Raw genomic sequence first — 19,846 nt, 5'->3', positions numbered from 1 at the left:
ATGTTAAAATAAACAGCAACGTTTGACAAGCAACGTTTAAAAAACGTGAATTTTTGTCACTTTTTAACAGATTTACAGCAATATTGGGGATGGTTTTTTTCTCCTAAAAATATGTCAATGTTGAATCTAAATGTTACAATTAAATCTAAATCTAACAAAATATTTAGTTAATATGCAAATTCACCTTTTGGATTTAGCATTTAGATTTAGGTTTAGCATTAATATTGAAATGTAACCTTGACATTTTTACACAAATTTCACAAAATTTGCTCTAAATTTGGTCAAAAGTAACAAAAAATTTCATATGTATTTTGTAAACGTGGTTTGTTGCTTTTTGTTTTAGCATGCGCAACTTTACAATCGGCGTTCCATAACAATGACAGATAATAAGGGAATGAAAGGCACAGAGGAATAAAAACAGGAAACATTTCCTAAACAACACAAGGCGAGAAAATGCAGCACAAGGAGCGTTGAAAAAGTTCACATTTTAAACTAAAATGTACAAAGACATGCAAAAAGTCAAGTTTCTAAGATAAAAGATGTCCATTTGCTTTTTTGCATGTCTGTATGTTCATGTGCTGTTCACACTTTGAGGACATTAAGGTAGCGTTTTGTGCACAAAACAATAAAACTTTATGATGGTAGTTGCTAAAGGACTATTTTCATTTAATACCTGCATATTCAAGTCTGTCTAAAACCCCCCTAAACCCTTCTGATTAGGATTAGGGGGAGAGGAGTAAAAATGAATCCATAAAAGCAGCAGAAATGATGACACTTCATTTGCTGGTCAGAGTCCTGGGAATGAGTCGACCTGCACCGTTTCCTGTACGGTGGAACCTCTGCAGCTGTACGACACACGGATCCTCATCTTCAGATTAACCTGGAATTGGAAAAATTCAAGTTAAAACCAAATATCCCCTTAAACATTATGAATTAATGGTTAATAACAATTCATGATTAAATAATTATTTCTGGAACATCTGTAAAAAAAAAAGAAAAAAAGAAGCAATTTCCTCCTGAGATCAATAAAGTATATCTGATTCTGATAATGTTGCCATTAAAAACGATACAGTAAGTCCAAATGTATTGGGTCAAACAAACAGCAGAGTTTGCATTTCTATGTTTTTATCTCATAGTTTGATTCTAAAGTCCAAAAACATGCTTTAGCTTCCACAGCGTTCTCTGTGTGTGTGTGTGTGTGTGTGTGTGTGTGTGTGTGTGTGTGTGTGTGTGTCCTTCCCATTCCTACACTAAATAAATAAATAACATCTGTCTGTTCTGCAGACGCACCTTGTTGGGGTTGTTGAGAAGCACCACCTGAGTGACTTTAGCAGCTCCTCCTGCAGGCAGAGAGTCTCCACTGGGAGCCTTCATGTGTAACTGGACGCTCTGTGAGAGGAGAAAAGTCGGTTTTAAGGCAAAAAAAAAACCTCTCAATACTAATGATTGCACTGATGATCACCAACAGGTGCGTGACAGGCTGAAACCTAGCAACATCCAGGGGTTTTCAACCCTGGGGTTGCCTGGAAATAAAATAAGATCGCCTGAAATGTCTAGTAATAATAAAATTTAAATAAAATACTGATTAAAATAATTATTACTTTAGAAAACGGTTTTCGAAAGTATATTGGTCGTCTTGTTTGTATGTTTGTGTATCCTCAATTTTTGACGAATCCACCTAAAAAATTTTCCGTTAATTGGTTTTTGGCTACAGATGACACCATTCAATTTTGGTGAAGGTAAGTTTAAAATCAAGGTCACAAAAACAATTTTTTTTTTAAATCGCAAAATTCCCTACCTTTAGCATGGGGCAAAAATCTAAAAGTCATATCTCCTTAAGATCTAAATCGATTCGTTCACGATTTTGCAGCAACTGACCAAACAGGTTCCGGATTTGATCCAGATTGCTGACTCAGCGATTTTTGGAAATTAACATTGGAAAGCCCATTTACAACTTTCAATAATTCCTATACAGTTTAAATAGGTTTTGATTTCATTCAAATTTGGTGGATCGATGTCAGGTTGTGACCGCTATCAAAATGTTCAAACAGCTAAGAACGTATTGGGCATTTTCGAAAGTCTGTGCTGCATTTATTTTTATTTATCTATTTTGCACAACGCAGAAAACACAAAGAACTTAATTATTATTCTTTTTCAAATTAAAACACCACACACAATCTCCAACAAATGTATTCTATACTTTCACTTTCTCAAATATAAATCTAGTTCAAATAAAATGCAGTATACAATATCTTAGCTGGTGCATCTTGTCACTTTGTGCATTATTCCTAACTACTCTGTATTTGTAACAAAGTATAACAAATATGATTTAAAAAAAGTCTCTGGGCTCGCCAGAAATTTGAGATATAAAAATGGGATCATGACCTGACAAAGGTTGGGAACCACTGCATTAATCCAAAATAGAGTTAACAAGTGGTAGAAAACAAACAGGAGCTTAGTTTACTAATATTTATTCTGCTTTTATCAGAATATACCGCTCTGATTAACTCGACTGACTGAAGCTGCTGTTCACAGGACCAGCGTTGTGCGTCATTTCATCACCGACTGTAACACTAACCTTAGGCACAGCTGCCTGCAGAGTGAAGCTGCTCACATCACAGTCTGAAGAGTTAAAACCTGTGAGTGTTACGGTCATGGCCGAGTCCGACTGTTTCTCACACACGATGGTCAGAGTCACACCATCCTTCTCGTACACGGTCACTGTGGGAGCTGTGGGAGCAGAGACAAACGTTATAGTTCTGTGTTCGGATCAGTGCAGCTGTATTTCTGTGTGGGAATCAGACCTGCTGTTGGTGGCGGTGTGGGCTCTAACCCTCCCAGTAGGTCCAGTAGGTCTCTCCCAGCACTACAGTCTGTGCCCAGAGGCTGAGTGAGTATAGAGCTGCCTGCTGCTGGGGGGGACTGAGGCTGCTGCTCAGAGGAACTCAGCAGGTCCAACAGATCACACGTCTGAGGAAAGAAAACAATATGAAAATAAAAAAAAATCTCCAGCTGGATCTCACTGTGATATGTGTGCTGTAGCCTTTACCTTTAACCAAAACCAGCTACATTTATCCCCTAACGTAGACTAACTGGTGCACCCTCGGCTATCATTCCGTACCTGATCAGCGGCCTGTGGCAGTGGCAGAGACACTTCTGTTTTCACTTTGCTTGGTTGGACCTCCTTTACAGGTTCTCCTGTTGGATCTCCATTAATCAGCCCAGAAGAGTTCCTCTCGATCACAGGCATCCTCTCCAGCACAGCAGCCCTGTACCACAGAAAAGCATGAGTTTATCCACTGATCAAACATTAATTTGACGTTTTAAAAAAAAACAAAAAGATTAAGAGGAAAGTTGTAGCAACATTTTAAGCTATAAACTGTGATTAGCTGCAGGATTAGAGCTTTAACAGCAGTTTCCCTCAAAGTTCATGAGCAGCAGCTGTCTCACTCTAGCAGACCTAATCAAGCTCAAAGGCAGGCATACACTGTGCGATTTTAAGCCCATTTTGAGCTGATTTTCGACTCGTGCAAGACTCTGCTAGATCGTGTGCCGTGCATCGTGTAGTATACATGGGGTCATGAGAAGCGATTAACACCTCATGACCAGCTCCCAATCAGCAATCGTATCGTTGTAAGGAAATCAAACATGTTTGAAATCCAGTCACTCCTCGTGACGGTATCGCACAGTTGAAGCAGTGCCACGGACCGGTTTACCGTAAACGCTCACACTGCGCATGCGCGAACACCGTAGGACCGCTGTAAAACTGACAGACTCTACTGCCCATGTCTGTCCAGCCAGCTCCTGGTCCATCACATCACCGTCTTTTCTTTTTTAAAGCTCTTTTTGCTGAGATTTGCGAGTGTCTCTCCACTTCCGGGTTTTTCTTCTTTGTCTGTTTTAATGGCGACGCTTCAGAGTTCTTCTTCTTCTAATTTGTACGTTGCATTTCCGGAAACAAGACCACGTACAGTGTGAGCAGTCAGATCGTGTCAGAGTGTCAGTCCGTACAGTGTGAGAACATGCATCGTGAGCTGCTCACATTCGGGCTCTGCACATTAGTCGCACAGTTTGAGCTGGAGTGTGCAACGATTGAAAAAAATCACACAGTGTATCCCAGCCTTAAGGCTTGCAATTTGCATAAAATCTTAAATTACATTAAAAGTAAGAGTTAGCATTTTATGAATTAGAAATGATCTATGTCACTAAGCAGCAGAGCATTTTGATCTTTAAATGCTGTAAATTGCTTAAGATTTGCATGCAGCTTGACAAACAGGGTGACTTTAAGCATTGATTGTCAGAGTGCAACCTCTACAAAGTAAATATATTTGTAGATCAGAGGGTGGACAACATTTTGGTGCTAAAATTGTGTCTCAGTGTTTAAAATTGACAGAGATATAGCAGTTTACAGTAAAAGCATAAAGCCTAATATTACATTAAAAGCAAAAGAATTAACACTGCAAAAGAGAATAACGCCACAGCAACAAAAATGAGTGGAATCTTTCTTTGCGTACCTCATGTGGTCGTATTTTTTGAAGAGAGCGTTATATTCCACTGCCCTCTGCTGGAGCTCCAGGTCTATACAGCTGCCATAGATACTGACGATGCTTCTGATCCGACTGCAAAAGGAAAGAGAGAGAAATAAAAAAAAGTGTGACTCAACTCTGGGATGGAGAATCAAGTTGCTTCTGGTTGATCTTTCCATAAAAAACACAAGATTTTCTTACTCCACGTTATCAGTGATCCGAGTGCTCAGTTTCATGGTGGCGGTGAGGGCGAAGCCTCTGGTTGCCGTTGACGACATGTGGGACTGCAAAACCGTTTCCAAGGCATCCAGGACGTCGTCCTCGCAGACCTGAATGAGAGACGTGTGACTGCTGATCAGTACTGATAAAGTGTCTGCTAATTTGCAAACATACAATGATTATTGTGACGTAATGAAAAAGAACAGAGGAGAGTATCTCGCTATGAGCATGAGAACGACAGTGCATGTTGTGATGTTTTTACCTGCATGGGTTCCACTTCCTGACAGTCTCCTCTCAGCAACAGATCTCCGTACTCTCCTATACACCAGCACGCCACCTGCACCAGTGATTGCTGCACACACACACACACACACACACACACACACGCGTTTTTGATGTGAGTCCCAAATAATTTCTACATTAGTTTAAAACAATATTTCCCAAACTTAGAGATCCTAGAGATGCCTCGAGTCAGTTTAGGGACTATGGAGTTAACATAGGCCCCACATTTGACCTTCGTCTATTTCTGAGTAGACGAGACAAAAATGGCTCCAAAACACGCACAAAATGACAAAAAAATACACAAAAGTACACAAATATAACTCTAAAAACCCAAATGACAGAAAAAGTGCACAACATGACTAGAAAACACACACAAGGACAAAAAATAAAACAAAAGGAACAATACAAAAACAACAACAAATACACACAAATGACTCCAAATATACAAAAGATGACAACAAAAAACACACGAAACGTCCCAAAAGTAAATGCAAAAAATGACAAAAAAAAACCACAGATATAGCTCTGAAAACCCAAACGACAGCAAAAGTGCACAACATGACTCAAAAATTGCACATAAGGATACACAAAAACACAGATAAATTACTCCAAAAACACTAAACAACAACAAATACACACAAACTACTCCAAATATACAAAAGAGGAAAAAAAGAAAACACACAAAAAAACAAACAAAAAATAAACAAACCCTTTAGTTTATTTCCTGTTAATGCTCAGATTGATCATTATATATTTATACTGATATGAATAGTGATCATGTGGCTGTTGGATCAGGCAATCATATATTTGTGGTCCCACAATGATATCCCTCTTCTATACCTGCGTTATTCCAAACCTGAGCAGGGCTAACACACAGGGATGATCCTTGAAGACACACTTACCGTCAAAATACAAAGAAAATAAATTGAGAGGAACTTTTACATTTAGTTATTTGAGTTTGTTTTTTGTTTATCGTTCCAATTTTCACCCACATCATTGTCTTACAGTGTCGAAAAAGATCTAAAACATCATTCATTCGTCATCCAAGTACAGTAGCAAAATAAGCTGCTTTAAGAGCCAGGAGAGTGTGGACAGGACACACCAACCTGAGAGATGTCGCTGAGCAAAGCGCGGTACAGCTTGTGAACGGTGTAACAGTGAAGTTCTGATGTGTTTGTGATGAGTTGAATCAGGTTGGGAACAGTCTCGTCTCTCACGTCTCCCCCTGCCTGATAGGGAGGAATTATATACACTGTCAAAGATTACATATAAATTCATGTGACTATCATAAATACATAAGGACTCAGGATGTTTATAATAACATGTGATCATTAAATATTGGAGTAGGGGTAGGATTAAAATGACTCTTTTTCAGAAATATTATACTAAATAAAGGTGTTATACATGTATTCTTGTGTGTGTGTATATCAGTTATAGTTTTTTTTTTTAGAGTTTAATTTTTTTGAAATAGGTGTATAATAATTTATTCAATTATTCATATAGATTAATTTATGTGGGATTTTACTGTATATATAAACAATAAAATATATTTTTTTAATTTACCTTTTCCCTCCCTCTGTATGTGTTACATGCAACAGTTTTGCCATGTCTGGAAGAAATTATTATTAATATATAAAAAAATAAAATCCTATCTATATGCATGTGTATATATGTTTATATATATGTTTTTATTTTTTTTGTGGTGCCATGTAGGGAGGGAATTAATTGAAGGAAGTTTAATATATTTGAATACTGTATTCTGTATGATGAAAAGAAAAGACAATAAAAACACTTTGGAAATAAAATCTTGGAGATATGATGACCTAATATTATTATAGTAGAAAAATAATAATTAAGGGCATGTTCTTAATTTATTGCACATCTCCAATGTAACCACACAGCTGTCTACCCACAATCACTTTCAAAAGTCAATTTGCAGGACTTGTTCATGCACAAGTGATGACAAAAAGGTCCCAGTTGGACTAAGTGAACCATAAGTTAATAAGTTCACTTTTTAGGGTGTGGACTTTGTGTTAAATGTGATTAAAGCTGTATTCATGCACAGTTAACACAAACTTTTCAAACATCATTCAGAAGTAAAAAGCCAGTGTTACAGTGTATTTACCGTGATGAGGACATGCAGGATGGTGTCGATGTGCCAGCGCTTGGAAGGTGCATATCTGACACGCACGCACGCACGCACACACACACACACACACACACACACACACACACACACACACACACACACACACACACACACACACACACACACACACACACACAAAAAGACACAAAGACACACTGCAAACTCAGTGGTGCTAGTGTGAGCAAAACAACATTTTACATCAGTGTTCTGGAAACATGCTACACAGCCTTCCCCCACAACACATAATTAAAGTCAAAATGTGTGTAATACATTCATGGAGTGATGTGTGGCACACCTTTCAGCTGCAGTGAAAATACCATTGGCTGCTTGAGACCTGAGCTCAGGGGGACATGAGGAGAGGAAGAGGAGAAGCTCCTTCATCATGGATCGGATGTTGGAAGCTGAAACCAGAGCCAAGGAGAGGTCCAAGGCTCGGCTGTACAGAGAGAACAGAGAGGACAGGGTTCATTATGCTGCTGTGTGGGTGGAGCAGTAATGGCTTCTATTACAGTCAATGAATGGTGAGATTTTCACAGGCATTTATTCATTTGCGAGCAAAGTATTTAATGTGTTTTAACAAAATGCTAATTAAAGATAGACTTTACACCACGGAAGATTACATTACATTTTAGAGGGGATCCAACTCTGGATTAGGGCAAAAACTCAATCTCTCATTATTTACCTTATTTCCAAAAATTCATATCTCGGTTCGTAATTGAGCAATCTTTAAAAACTTTGACTCAGTTATGCTGATTTAGTTCCTTAATTAATGCACCGAGGTTCATTCAGATTGGATTTGGATTGCACGTTTCATCATAGTTTTTCTTTTAAAAAAAAAAAAAGGGTGCATGCATACATTTGGACCTACCGTACGACATCATGATACCATGATCATGATCGCTGATCCAAATAACTGCCAATATCTAGTAAAGGAGGATATTTGGCATTTGACAGAGTTTTGCACTCTGAATTCTCTTAATTTGTGTTATCTTGGCACCTTAAGCCTCAAACTCTTAGCACTGCAATCAGGGAAAGTGAACTCAGGTTTATATGAAATTAACAGAGAGCTGAAACTTCCTATGTGTATTTCAAAATTAAAGCCCATCTTTCATAAATAACATCCCTAAAATATAGATTCAACATTAGGATTTTTTATTTTTTTTTTAGTGAATCAAAAAGATTTAATAAATCTGTGACATTTGTGCATGTTTCCACTGTTGAGTTTATAATCATTTGCAGCCACTAGTTTGCCACATTGACCATTTTTGGGAACCTGAAAATGACTCATCAGTGGGCTGCTGATCCCAGACACAAAGAAAAAAACACATTTGAATTTATTTTGAAAGGAATGCAACTAAACGCAGAGTATTGTCTCTTCCTCTTTCTAACACTAGATGGCAGCAGAGTTTTCCATATGTTTACCTACCAGCAAGACAATGAGAATAAAAATGAGCTTTTTCTTTTTTATTTGTACATTTTGTTTATTTGATTTTTAATTTGTAGATTAAAAAATAAATTGCTGCTCACTGTTTTTGTCATAAGTTTAAAGTCATTATTTTCATGTTCATCTTGCATGACATTAACAGTTGAGTTTGGGTTTGAAGTGGGCTGAAATTACTCTATTATCATGTATACAGCATTATCCGTAACTTACCGTAAACATTTTTTACGTTAATTGTTTCTCTTTTAAAGCATCAACAATACTTGATTTTTGCTTAAACATTCAGACATTTATTTTTTTGCTGTTGTTTCCCTACCAGGATATTCTGTATTTTCTTGAGTACAAACGTTTCATATTTTTATTACATAATTGTGAGTCACAGCGTGTCATTAGGGTTGATGGTGGGCCACAAACGACCCAGTTGAGAATCACAATTAAAGATGACATTATTGCTTTGTGCTGAACAAAAAAGGGAGAAATACCGCTTGACGGAGGCATCTTGGTCTTTCAGGCAGTCCACTATGGTTCCCCTGTGACGTTGCACAGCATTATGGTCCGTCCCAACGATCTTCTGAAGAGACGTCATGGCAATATACCTGAACATAAACCAAACACAGGAAAAATGTTTAATTACAACAAACAGAAATTCCCTCTGGTAAAAGCTGAGAGTTAGAATGTGACTGTCTTTATTCATTATATTATCATCAAAACAATGTCATCTTTTCCTTGACTCAATACATATTTAGAACAAATATAGCTGATGTAAAAAAAAATAGGATATAACATATGTAACTCTACTTGTTATAATTAAGTATTCATGTTGACACCAGAGTGATGCTATCTACTCGTGAAGGACTTGCTGGAATAAATCCATCTTATTACTGTCACCCAGTCAGAGAGAGAAACAGACAGACTCTCCTCTTACAACGACTCCTGGAGGAGTTTGAACCCCCCCCCCCCAAAAAAAAAATGGTAAGGCAGCAAAGCCCAGAGGAAGCACAGGAGGGCGTCTGAGCTTCAACGTGTCCTGAATATAAGAGCTCACGACTCAGCATGAATAAGCACTGTGACCTTCTACTGTAGCTTAAGGGGAAATAATTAGTCATCTCAGACAGTAACAGCCTGCAGGAGCTGGTAGCTTTGTAGAAAAGAACATGTGGGATGACCCTTATAGAGGAAATAGGACAGCATTGCTAAGAAACAGGTAAATTCTAAATTCGGATGACTTAACTCATTGAGCGCCAGCCGATTTAGAGCATTTTGACTGATTTTTAAAACAGAATAATTTGTAAGATGACAATCTTACGCCAGATTCTGAAAGATTAAAGTCTCTTTCATCAGAAAAAGGAAATGTGTTTGTAGCTTGTTTCGTTCTTCCGTAATCAGCAGTTGAATAGAGCAAGTTTCACACAAATCGCCAGCTTCACAGCAAAAAGCTGAGAAAACAGGCTTTTTCTAAAAAAAATTCTCTCAGTGACTTTGAAGTATTTTTTGTTGCTTTATTGAAAACCAAAACATCTGAACATTGGTTTCCTTCTAAAAAAAATTAACAACAACACAGAAACAAGGATTTTGATGGCAAAATGATTATTATTTTGCTATCTAGGTCACAGTTGAATGTTTTGCTTACTGTATTTTGTATCCGCTCCCCACCGTCAATCACACAGACGTAACTTCCTCTCCCTCCCGACACGCAGAGATTACCCATTTGGCCCAGTTAGTTGATGGTTTTATCTCACGATCGTGACATTATCGATAATCCACTCAGGTCCACACATGTTCTGTGTTAGTATGTGGTGCTGTGAGCTGCTGAATACTTCACAATACCACTTCATAGCACCATAATCTCCCTCGTCCCTGCTTCTCCCTCCTTAGCTAATGGTAGCGTAATGGCTAATCTATCATCCAAAAGGTGTGCTGCTGCCACCTTTAGGGCACCAGTTGGTCACTACATTAACAGAGAAGCCTTATATTCACAGTATAACTCTGTCACAGTGTATCCTAGCAACTTCCGTGAAAAAACGGGGTCATTCTCGCCGAAATAAGCCGACCGACACCGGATGTTGTAAAAATGCGAGCAAACACCGCGGTCAACGTTTACATTTGCTTAAAAGCGGGCCAACTTGTCAGCGGACTTGTGGAGCGGCTGTATCTCAATACATCTGAGCACTGAAGTGTTTTCTGAGCAGAGTTGGAGAAGGGGCACGTAAGAGTGTTCTACGTTTCCTTTTCACGTCGACACTGTAGTTACGTGTCGCCCTCCGTTAACACAGACCTTCTCTGATATGCATAATGACTGTACTTGGTCTGCATTATAATGATAATTATTTGGATGGGATTAAACCAGCGCGCAAAATAAATGATGCACACTGCAAACATAGCACACTCTAACGTGTGCAGCGTCTTGGAAACAACATGTTTGCATAATATATAAAGCAAAGAAGGCGGTTTTTAACCAAGAACTTCAATGAACGTATTTAATTTGACTCTCTTTCAGAAGCTCAGTCAGTTTTATGCCTGTACAATATTATTTAATGTATGAGTGGGATCAAGTTAAACATTTTTTTTATTTTATATTGTGCATTGTTGGAATGTCAGTGCTAAATACATATTTTCATATTTATAATTGATTATCTATTTGAAGCATTAATATAAATTTATACTATTACAGTTTTAATTTTAGCCATAAATGCAATGGGACTAATGATTAGCATAATAATTTCTGTCGGTTTTTGGTTTTCTCTTTTTCGGTTTTGGCCAAGAACTCTTATTTTGGTGCATCCCTAGAATGAAGGCAGTACTGACCGGATGTTCCTGTCGTTGTTGAGGAGAAACCTTCCGAGGATGTTCACAGCGAGCACCTGTGGCACAAATGAACTGACTCAGGGATTTTGTAGTAAAAACAACGAGTCGTCTGGGAGACACTGGTCCCTCACCCTGAGGCCGCTCTCTGACTTGATATCGAGGACAGTGAGGACGGTCTCATACAGCACAGCGTTGCCCACAGTCTTGGTGCTGTCGGTGTTGGTCGCCACCTGCGTCAGACCGACATTAATTAACAAAGCATAACACAGCAACAGAGAACTGGGATTCTCATACTGTATAACTCATTTACAGAGACGCTATTTGAAAGGTTACAGTAAAGTGGTTCTACCTGAGCTAGAAGGTCATTCATGGCGTCACTCGCTGTTTCATTGTTGCGACCAAGTATTCTCAGCAACCTCAGGAGACGTACCTGAGGACAGGGGGGAGGACAAATGAAGACATACAATCATCATATACTACATTAGGAAGAAGAAGAACATCATTTTGATGAAATAAAACAAAGCAGCAACATAGACCACCTTCAGTAAGTATAAGAAGAAAGTGAAATAATTGTGTGTAGGACAGCAATAATGTACAATATGATGATAGAAAAATGATACTTACTCAATAAACATAATAAAGGGTATATACTGAATTTAAATTTGCATGTGTATGTATATGCATATGTACCTATGTTTGATTATTGTGATATCTAGAAAGCCTTAGTTTTTGTGATGGGGTAGGTGTGTATAAGCTTCTGCTTCAACCTACATCCTTTGTTTTTTTTTCTTCTAAAATAATTTTTTTTTTTCAGTTTTAATGTAACAAGCTCTCAGGATTGATCACAAATCAAGGAATAATCTAAGAAAAAAGCTATTGAAACAAATTCGCAGATTTAATTTTTTCTTCCCGATACACACCTTTTTTTTTTGGTATTATGATGTATTTTTGCAACATACAAGACAGAGACAATAACATAGTACATACACTGTGTACATACGTGTGTGAGGTAGAAGGAAAGTGATAGAGGGAAAGAGAATAATAATAATAATAATATAATTAGTAAATAGTTCATAAATAATAATGGTAGTAAAATGCTATTAATGAGAGAAGAAAAAAGATAAACAAATGGCATAATAATAAATAAATACCAAAGTAATGTGAGAAGGAAAAATATATGTACACAAATAAATATAATAACATTAAAAATAAAGACAACACAGTCAATGAACAAGGCGTCAAATTTCCAACGCTGTGTCTCAAAATCTGTGATTGTAACACTAACCTGAAGGAAGGGATCGCTAATTCCTGCCACATCGTGCTCTGGAGAATAACCAGAAATAACCAGACCCTTCATGATCTGCACTAGGTCGGGTACAGTCTGAAACACACGCACACGCACGCGCACACGCACACGCACGCGCACACGCACACGCACACCTCCTGTTATAGCGACTGAAATCATGACATCAGAACGGGTGTGTGTCCCTCATACTTTTCTAAATCGCTCCAGAGACTCTGAACTCCGTTCACACAGCTCAGTGATGAGGACCACAGCTCCGTGTAGCACACCTGAGGGTTAAAACTTTTAAAAATAAATCACAAAGAATCGACCTGAGACAAATGGTTGTGGCTGCTACTAACCGTGGTTCTTCTCAGAGAGCAGTGAGCGAGCAGCGGGGGCAAACAGCTCTCCCAGCTCGTGGACTTTTCTCACAATGTGAACGGCACACAGGGCAGCCTTTACAAAAATAGCTACAGTTTCACATATATTGCATAACTTTGTTTTAAAAATGTTTTTCCCCAAATGAAAAACTTCATACTTTTCAAATATTTTCATAGTTAACAAAAATTGGATATATTTTTTCACCTATTATTTACTTTTCGGGGCTTTAACTTGTAAAACAAATTACAGGACAGCATGAATAATAACAAGGACCTTTTTCTTGATGTAGGAGTTGGACGCTCGGAGCAGTCGGTCGATCTCTGGAGCCAGATCTCTGCACATCTCAGCTGAGCCCATGCAGGCCAATGTGCACAGAGCCAGGGACTGGACATACTGGTTACTGTGGGAAAGGTCACTGGGAAACACAAGTTGAGCAGAACACAGACAGAGGAGTAGTCATTTAAAGATTCAATGTCATTTTGTCAAACATTCATAGAAGAAGAACTGAATAGGGATTGCCTTCACACATAAGAAATAAAATAAACCAAACTCTTTTTTGTTGCCCTTACTTCTTGATGGAGTTTGTGATGAGCAGGCTGGCGTCCTGCTTCTCATCCAGCAGCATCATGGCTCCCAGGTATCCCACACGCTTCTCACTGTATCGAGAACTGGCGATCATCCGAACACACTCCATCTAAATATGGGAGGAGTGCAACATTTAAGAGACAAATACATGGATGACTTGTGTTTCTAAAGGATTGTTTTATTCTAAACTGCTCAGACCAGATTGGACTTACATTGAAATAGACTTTGACAATGAGTGTGTCACCACACATCAAATAGAAAAACATGTGGAAGTTACCAGCATGTACTTCTAAAATATGTGCTTATTGTGTAGTGCAGACATGGGCAACTAGCGGCCAGAGGGCAATCAGCGGCCCTCGTTCTAATTTTTAGCAGCCATGAAGAACAAAAACATACAACAACAAAAAAAACGCCAAATGACAGAAAAATTATAAAATTACAAAATGACAACAAAAATACACAAAATGGCTCCTAAGACACAAAACAACAAAAAACAAACAAAATGAGAGGAAAGTACGCTAAACAACTTCAAAAACACACATCAAATGACAGTAAAACACACATAACAACAACAGAAAGCGCAAAATGAGAAACAAATTACACAAAATGACCACAAACAATAAATTACACCAAAAATGTATTGTTCTTCCCTGTTAATGCTCAGATTGGTCATTATTTTAAATGCCGACATGAAAGTTGATAGTGTGACCCTCAGATCAGAAAACCCTTTTTTTGTGGCCCCGCTGTGATAAAAGTTGTCCAACTCCAGTGCAGAGGGTGTTTTCAGTTTGTTATTAAAGTTAACTTAGGTTAGAATGAGGGTGCTAGACATTTTTTTTATACGGCAAACATTCCAGTTCCTAAGCTGCGCCCTGCCTACCCTTCATTCTTCCCAACCCCCCCCTCACCTGACCAAAGTGTGCGGGGTAGCCCAACATGTGCACGTAGAGGAGCTTGGCGAGGTTGTGCGATCGGCCGCCGTTGTCGGCCTGTCTGAACTGTGCACGAATAGCTGCACACTCCCTCTGGATGACGCCACGCTCCTCACACTGGGTCCTGGCTGACCTGATGGCCCGGATCATCTCCTGCAGGGGCACTGACGGAGACATTGCTGTGTGTGTGTAGGAGTGCTTAATGTGGACATGTAAAGTAAAAGAGGGGAAAAAAGAGATTGTTATGAAAGAGTAAATGGTGTAAAACACAAAAACTGAGTAGTGATTTAAATCTGTGTGAATGAAAAGAAACTTTGAACGCCAAAAGTTCAACAGAACAGATTTCTCTGTAAGCATTTCAAAATTTCTAAATCTGCCTTCACACATCCAGGTTTGTAGGTTGATTATAAAACTGTTACAACATTGGACTGCACAGTCAGAGGAAGATTCATTAAAACACTTGATTTTTGGATTGTTTGGTGTTTAAAATACAAGAAAAAGACGCTTGTTTCTAAAAGATTAGTCATCCCCGCCTGGTTTTAAAATACTTGAAAAATAAGGGTGTAAAAAAAAAAAATTCTGTGATATAACGTAATATTTCACCACACGATTATCATATCGATCAAAAAAATCTCCAAATCGATTTTTTTTTAATCTTTTTTTTTTTTGAACGAAAAAAAACATTTAATTGCGCTAACATGCATAGCACGTAAACGCCTGATCACTAGGTGTCAGTGAACCACATCAGACCTCATTCCTCAATGCATTTTAGTTTGTTACATAAAACTAATTTGGCACTTTTATAGATGTATGTGGTTACTTTTTTTTTTTAAAGAATTTAAAAACTTAACAGAATCAGAATCTGTCGTAGAAGCACCAGCCAAAAACTGCATCACGAAGAAGAAAAAGTAACATGTATAAGTCTCACTGGACAAGTGGCACGACCAACCAAACTATAAAAAGTGCAACGGTCTGGCTAGGGCCCTTGGGGGGTGGGGGTCCTGACTTTGACAATAACTAAGGCTCATCGCGCTGGCGGCATCAATGAAGGGTGATCTGGGGCATTTTAGGGGGCTCAGTCGGAGCGCCTGGGGGCCGGTGGGGCAACTTGAAGCGTCCCTTGGTGCTCTAGGCAGCTGGGGATGTGGTCGTAGTCCTTGGGCGGGCTGTTGCCGGTGCTGCTTCTGTTCCAGTTCCTTCTGGCCTGGGGTCCAGTCCCTAATGCCTCTGGGTCTGCAGGCGGGCGCCCACTGGCTGCCTGTTCGGCACGACTCTGGCCGTCTACTGGGCGGGGGCCTTTACTCCTCCACTAGTGTCTCGGACAGGGGGCTTCTTGGGCCCTCCCCCCGTGGGGTTAGGTGCTGGGTGGTGGGTGTTGGTGGGGGGCCTTGGGGCTGGGGGTTGGCATTGGTGGTGGGGTCCGCTGGGTCCTCGCTCTTGGGGCTTTCTCGGGTGTAAATGCTGGGGGGGGTGGCTGCCTCTCGACTTGGGATCTCGGAGGCGTCTGGGGTGCTGCTCGGTCATGGGGGGGTGGCCTCGGGCTCCTTGGCCCCCACTCTTTCTGCTGGCCTGGCTGCATCTTCCGGCCCGGGGCAGCGCTTGGGTTCGCACAGGCATTTCTTACACAAACATTGGTCATGGATGCAGTGGTATGTCTTGGGCTGTGAGATAAACTCGTACTGGGCTTAACCTTAGACATGTTGATCCCAAATACCAGTTTTAGGTACACTCACTCACTCCTTCCCTCTAGTCACGGCGACCACAATTACACTTAAGCTCCACACTTGCTGAACTGATTACGCAACACAATAAGCACAATATGCACAACTATAACATCACATCTCACACTCACAACAAAGCAGTCAACTCTTCTCCACCCCTTCCCTTTCCTACCCTGACTCCCTCTTCACAGTTCCCCCCACCCCACCACATGTAACACTGCCCATTTTCCTACCCTGACTCCCTGTTCCCTTCCCCCTCACCTAGGTGTAACACTGCCCTCTCTTTTTATATTCTCCCTATAATAAAGTGTTTCTTACCCTTCCTTAGGGAGGGCTGGTGATGGTCACAATTATGCAATAAAATAAATTCATTGATTTAACTGCAATAACAAAACATGCATTGCTGTCTTTAAACGACTGCACTTCTTGTAGTGTTGACGTTCGACAGCATGTGCAGACTGAAGAAAAAAAAAGAGAGAAAAAAAGTGCGACTATATTTAGTCCAGAAAGTACGATATTCACAGACGAGCTTATATAGATTTAAAACTTGAAGTGTTAAAAAACAATTTGCCAAGAGAGTGGTGACACTTACTGTAAAGCAGGGGTGTCAAACTTGTTTTTGTTCAGGAGTCTTAAATGGAGTAGTTTGATCCCTTAAGGGCTGCAGATTTTAAATGGGGAAAACTAGGGCAATTCAAATATTATTGTGTCTTAGTTTTCATTTCTGCATATAAATGAGATGTACAGTACATAAGCAACCAACAATATTCAATCAATAAAATGCAGATATTTGTCCTGGCAAGATCTTCAGTTTAAATTTTGAGGAAATTTGTGGGATTGCTTGTTAGAAATTGCAGGAATTTGGGAAAATTTAAAGTTCTTCCAACCATTTGTGGCTAGAAATGACTGCAGTTGCTGTGATATAGGCGTGGGAAATTTGCAAGCCCCTGCAACAAATATTGTGGAGTTTCATTGAATTTGTGAATTTACAGTGAAATAATTATTAAGTGTATTATTTTGTAATTTACACAATAATTCATCAATGTGACCATGAAAAGGAGCGAGCGGGTTGGAAACTGGACATGTACAAAAATTCATGTTTTCTCTGTCATTTTAAATTTCTCAAACAGGCCGAATTGGATGGTCCAAATGGGCCGAATTTGGCCCTCGGGCCTTGAGTTTGACATATGTGCTGTAAAATCAGGTGCTAAAATTCTACTGGATTATCTCTAAATATGTGACTGATTCAAAGTATTTGATAAAAACGCTGTACATGACAAAGGCAACATTTTAAAATAGTATTTTTAAAAACAACAGCTTAAACTATAATGGAGTTTCCTTAGTTGGGTAAATGCAAGCTAAAATTATGTGCAGCTGTCATAATATTTAAAATACATAAATATATATATATATACGGACACATACTACGCAAAAATGCGTACATTTTCCAAAACCACGGAAGTTCGACAGCAAAAAACAGCGTAACTAGTAAATCCGAAACATTTAGACACAGCCTGACTGACCGCATCGAGCTAACCTTGCAGATGCTGTCAGTACAGTGTAGCTAAAAAGCTAGCTGGGTTATGATGACAATGTGTTTACATGGACATATGCGGCTTTAAAATGACAACATACCTGTAACATGTAAAGAAAAAGCAATGTATATCAAGGAAACTCGTTTAACCGGCTCCCGTAAGGCAGAAGCAGTCGGTCGGCTCAAATATCTGATGTCCATTTACTTTGTCAAACACAATACAGTAAACACACACGTTTCCGGTTATGGTTTTCAAAATAATACAAACTCATAGTATGCTTCCACTCATAGCCCATAATGATAATATGATGCTTTAAAAACGCCAATATATTTTATAAGCATTTGTAGACCTTATCAGCAAATTCAATGCCTAAACACTGGACTATTAGTTTACGCAGCGAAGAGCTGCCGCAGGGAAATATATAAATATGTATTTTGGATCACTATATTGTATAAACAGTATATTCCTATTGTACAAAAACTTAAAGTATATGTTACATATTGTATGAACAATATAATATCATGTAGTTTGCACAATATAAGTATTGTATATGTAAAATGTAATTTCATGTTTGCACAATATAATTAGTGATCCAAAAAATATTTTCCCCTGTGGCAACTCTGCGCTTCTGTATCTAATTATTGCCCATTTAGTTACCTGGACATTGCTGGAAAGTAGCAAATCAGTTTGATTAAAGTCCTTATTTCAAAAACATAAAATGTAAACAACTTGAAATAATATAAAACATTTTTTTTGTATATATATATATATATATATATATATATAAAGAAAAAGAAAATTAGTTTCAAACGTATTAAGACAGGGATTCATGCAGTAATTTCTCACATATTTTATTCTGAAGGTGGTCACCGGTTTAGTTTGCGGCCTTTTTGTGTCTGACCCCATCTTTCCATAGCCGCTCACACCAATCCGGAACTTCCGCAATGCAATTCCATCTGACACACAAGCTCCACCCACTCATGTCAGGGACTCGAGCAGATAAAATATTGATGAGAATATGTAACAGGTGCAGCAGATACTGCCACTAACAGCAGCTACTAAACACAGCTGCATTCCAGTGCATTTTAATTTCTGGCATTTTTCCTTGGATAAAACATTCTCCTTTGACACAAAAAAATAGGAAATTGTTTAACACAGCCACAACTTTTTTGATAAACAAAAAGAATGTAAACATAATTATTGCTATAGTTAGGGAAAAAGTACTTAAACATCTGCAATAATTAGCGTAAAATTAAAAAAATTTCTATCAAAGTCAAACATTGGTCAAAAAATACCGTCATTTATAGTGAAAGTACTGAACTTTTTGTATAAATATACAATAATAGAAATATTACTTAAGTGTTGAAAGTAATTCTCCAACATAATTTTCATCATCATAAAAAAAAACACTGACACACAATCTGTTAGATGTTTTATATTAATCTGTTGGACACTGTGTGGCTTTGCATGAACTACAATAACCTTTAGGTTTGTATTCATTCATCAAAACCACATTAAACAGACAAAATCCCCATTATTCAATGAACAAAGAGCTTTTTAACAGGCTCAACATTCAAAATCAAAGTTTAATAACTCAGCTGCATTCATCACATCAATATTTGCCAAAAACCAAATATGAAACATATCTAATAAAAAATATTTCTGTAAAATTCAAGAATTGTTTTATTTTTAAAAACAACTAGTACAGTGCACGTCGGAGGCATGTATTCATATTGACATTAACAGAAGTTCCACAGTGTGGATGGGAAAAGAATGGAATATATATTAACATTCTTTTGTGTGTATATATATAAACATTTCCTGAAAATTTCATCAAAATCCATTTATAACTTTTGAAGTTATCATGAACAGACAGCGTCGCACTGCATTAGCTTAGCATAGAATACTGATGAAGTCACAAATATATATCTTCAGTCACATTTTTTAATGAAGATGCAGATTTGTTTGGATGAGAAATTTACATG

The 19,846-nt window shown here is 38.4% G+C and overlaps 1 protein-coding gene across 2 annotated transcripts; it reads right to left on the bottom strand.

Moving 5' to 3' along the window:
• Positions 1-282: 282 nt before the first annotated feature.
• On the bottom strand, positions 283-18,071 carry ap1g2 (adaptor related protein complex 1 subunit gamma 2). 2 transcript variants are annotated; one of them, XM_028472829.1, is made up of 22 exons: positions 17,962-18,071; positions 14,582-14,803; positions 13,658-13,782; positions 13,362-13,503; positions 13,067-13,163; positions 12,918-12,994; positions 12,708-12,803; positions 11,772-11,852; positions 11,554-11,652; positions 11,423-11,478; positions 9,100-9,213; positions 7,472-7,612; positions 7,153-7,207; positions 6,134-6,256; positions 5,008-5,097; positions 4,728-4,855; positions 4,515-4,619; positions 3,122-3,269; positions 2,805-2,970; positions 2,579-2,730; positions 1,291-1,389; positions 283-880 (listed from the first exon to the last, which is right to left on the bottom strand). In XM_028472829.1, exons 1-22 carry the CDS (start codon positions 17,968-17,970, stop codon positions 788-790), a joined length of 2,418 nt encoding a protein of 805 aa, XP_028328630.1. In that variant the 5' UTR covers positions 17,971-18,071; the 3' UTR covers positions 283-787. The 2 variants fall into 2 exon arrangements, with proteins under 2 accessions (XP_028328630.1, XP_028328631.1); XM_028472830.1 differs by having other exon boundaries at positions 2,579-2,721.
• Between the last annotated feature and the right edge of the window lie 1,775 nt (positions 18,072-19,846).

Source organism: Gouania willdenowi, chromosome 17 (genome assembly GCF_900634775.1).
Source record: "Gouania willdenowi chromosome 17, fGouWil2.1, whole genome shotgun sequence".
Classification (NCBI taxonomy): Eukaryota; Metazoa; Chordata; class Actinopteri; order Blenniiformes; family Gobiesocidae; genus Gouania; species Gouania willdenowi.
Note: the sequence above shows the minus strand (reverse complement) of the source record. Positions and strands in the feature narration are given on the sequence as shown.

Bases quoted from the DNA above. Each gene is read 5' to 3' on its own strand.
- ap1g2 (XM_028472829.1), bottom strand. The intron at 12,804-12,917 runs GTATGAGGGACA...CGTGTGTTTCAG, and splicing joins CTCTGGAGCGATTTAGAAAA to ACTGTACCCGACCTAGTGCA. The intron at 6,257-7,152 runs GTAAATACACTG...CCTCCCTATCAG, and splicing joins TCCTGCATGTCCTCATCACG to GCAGGGGGAGACGTGAGAGA.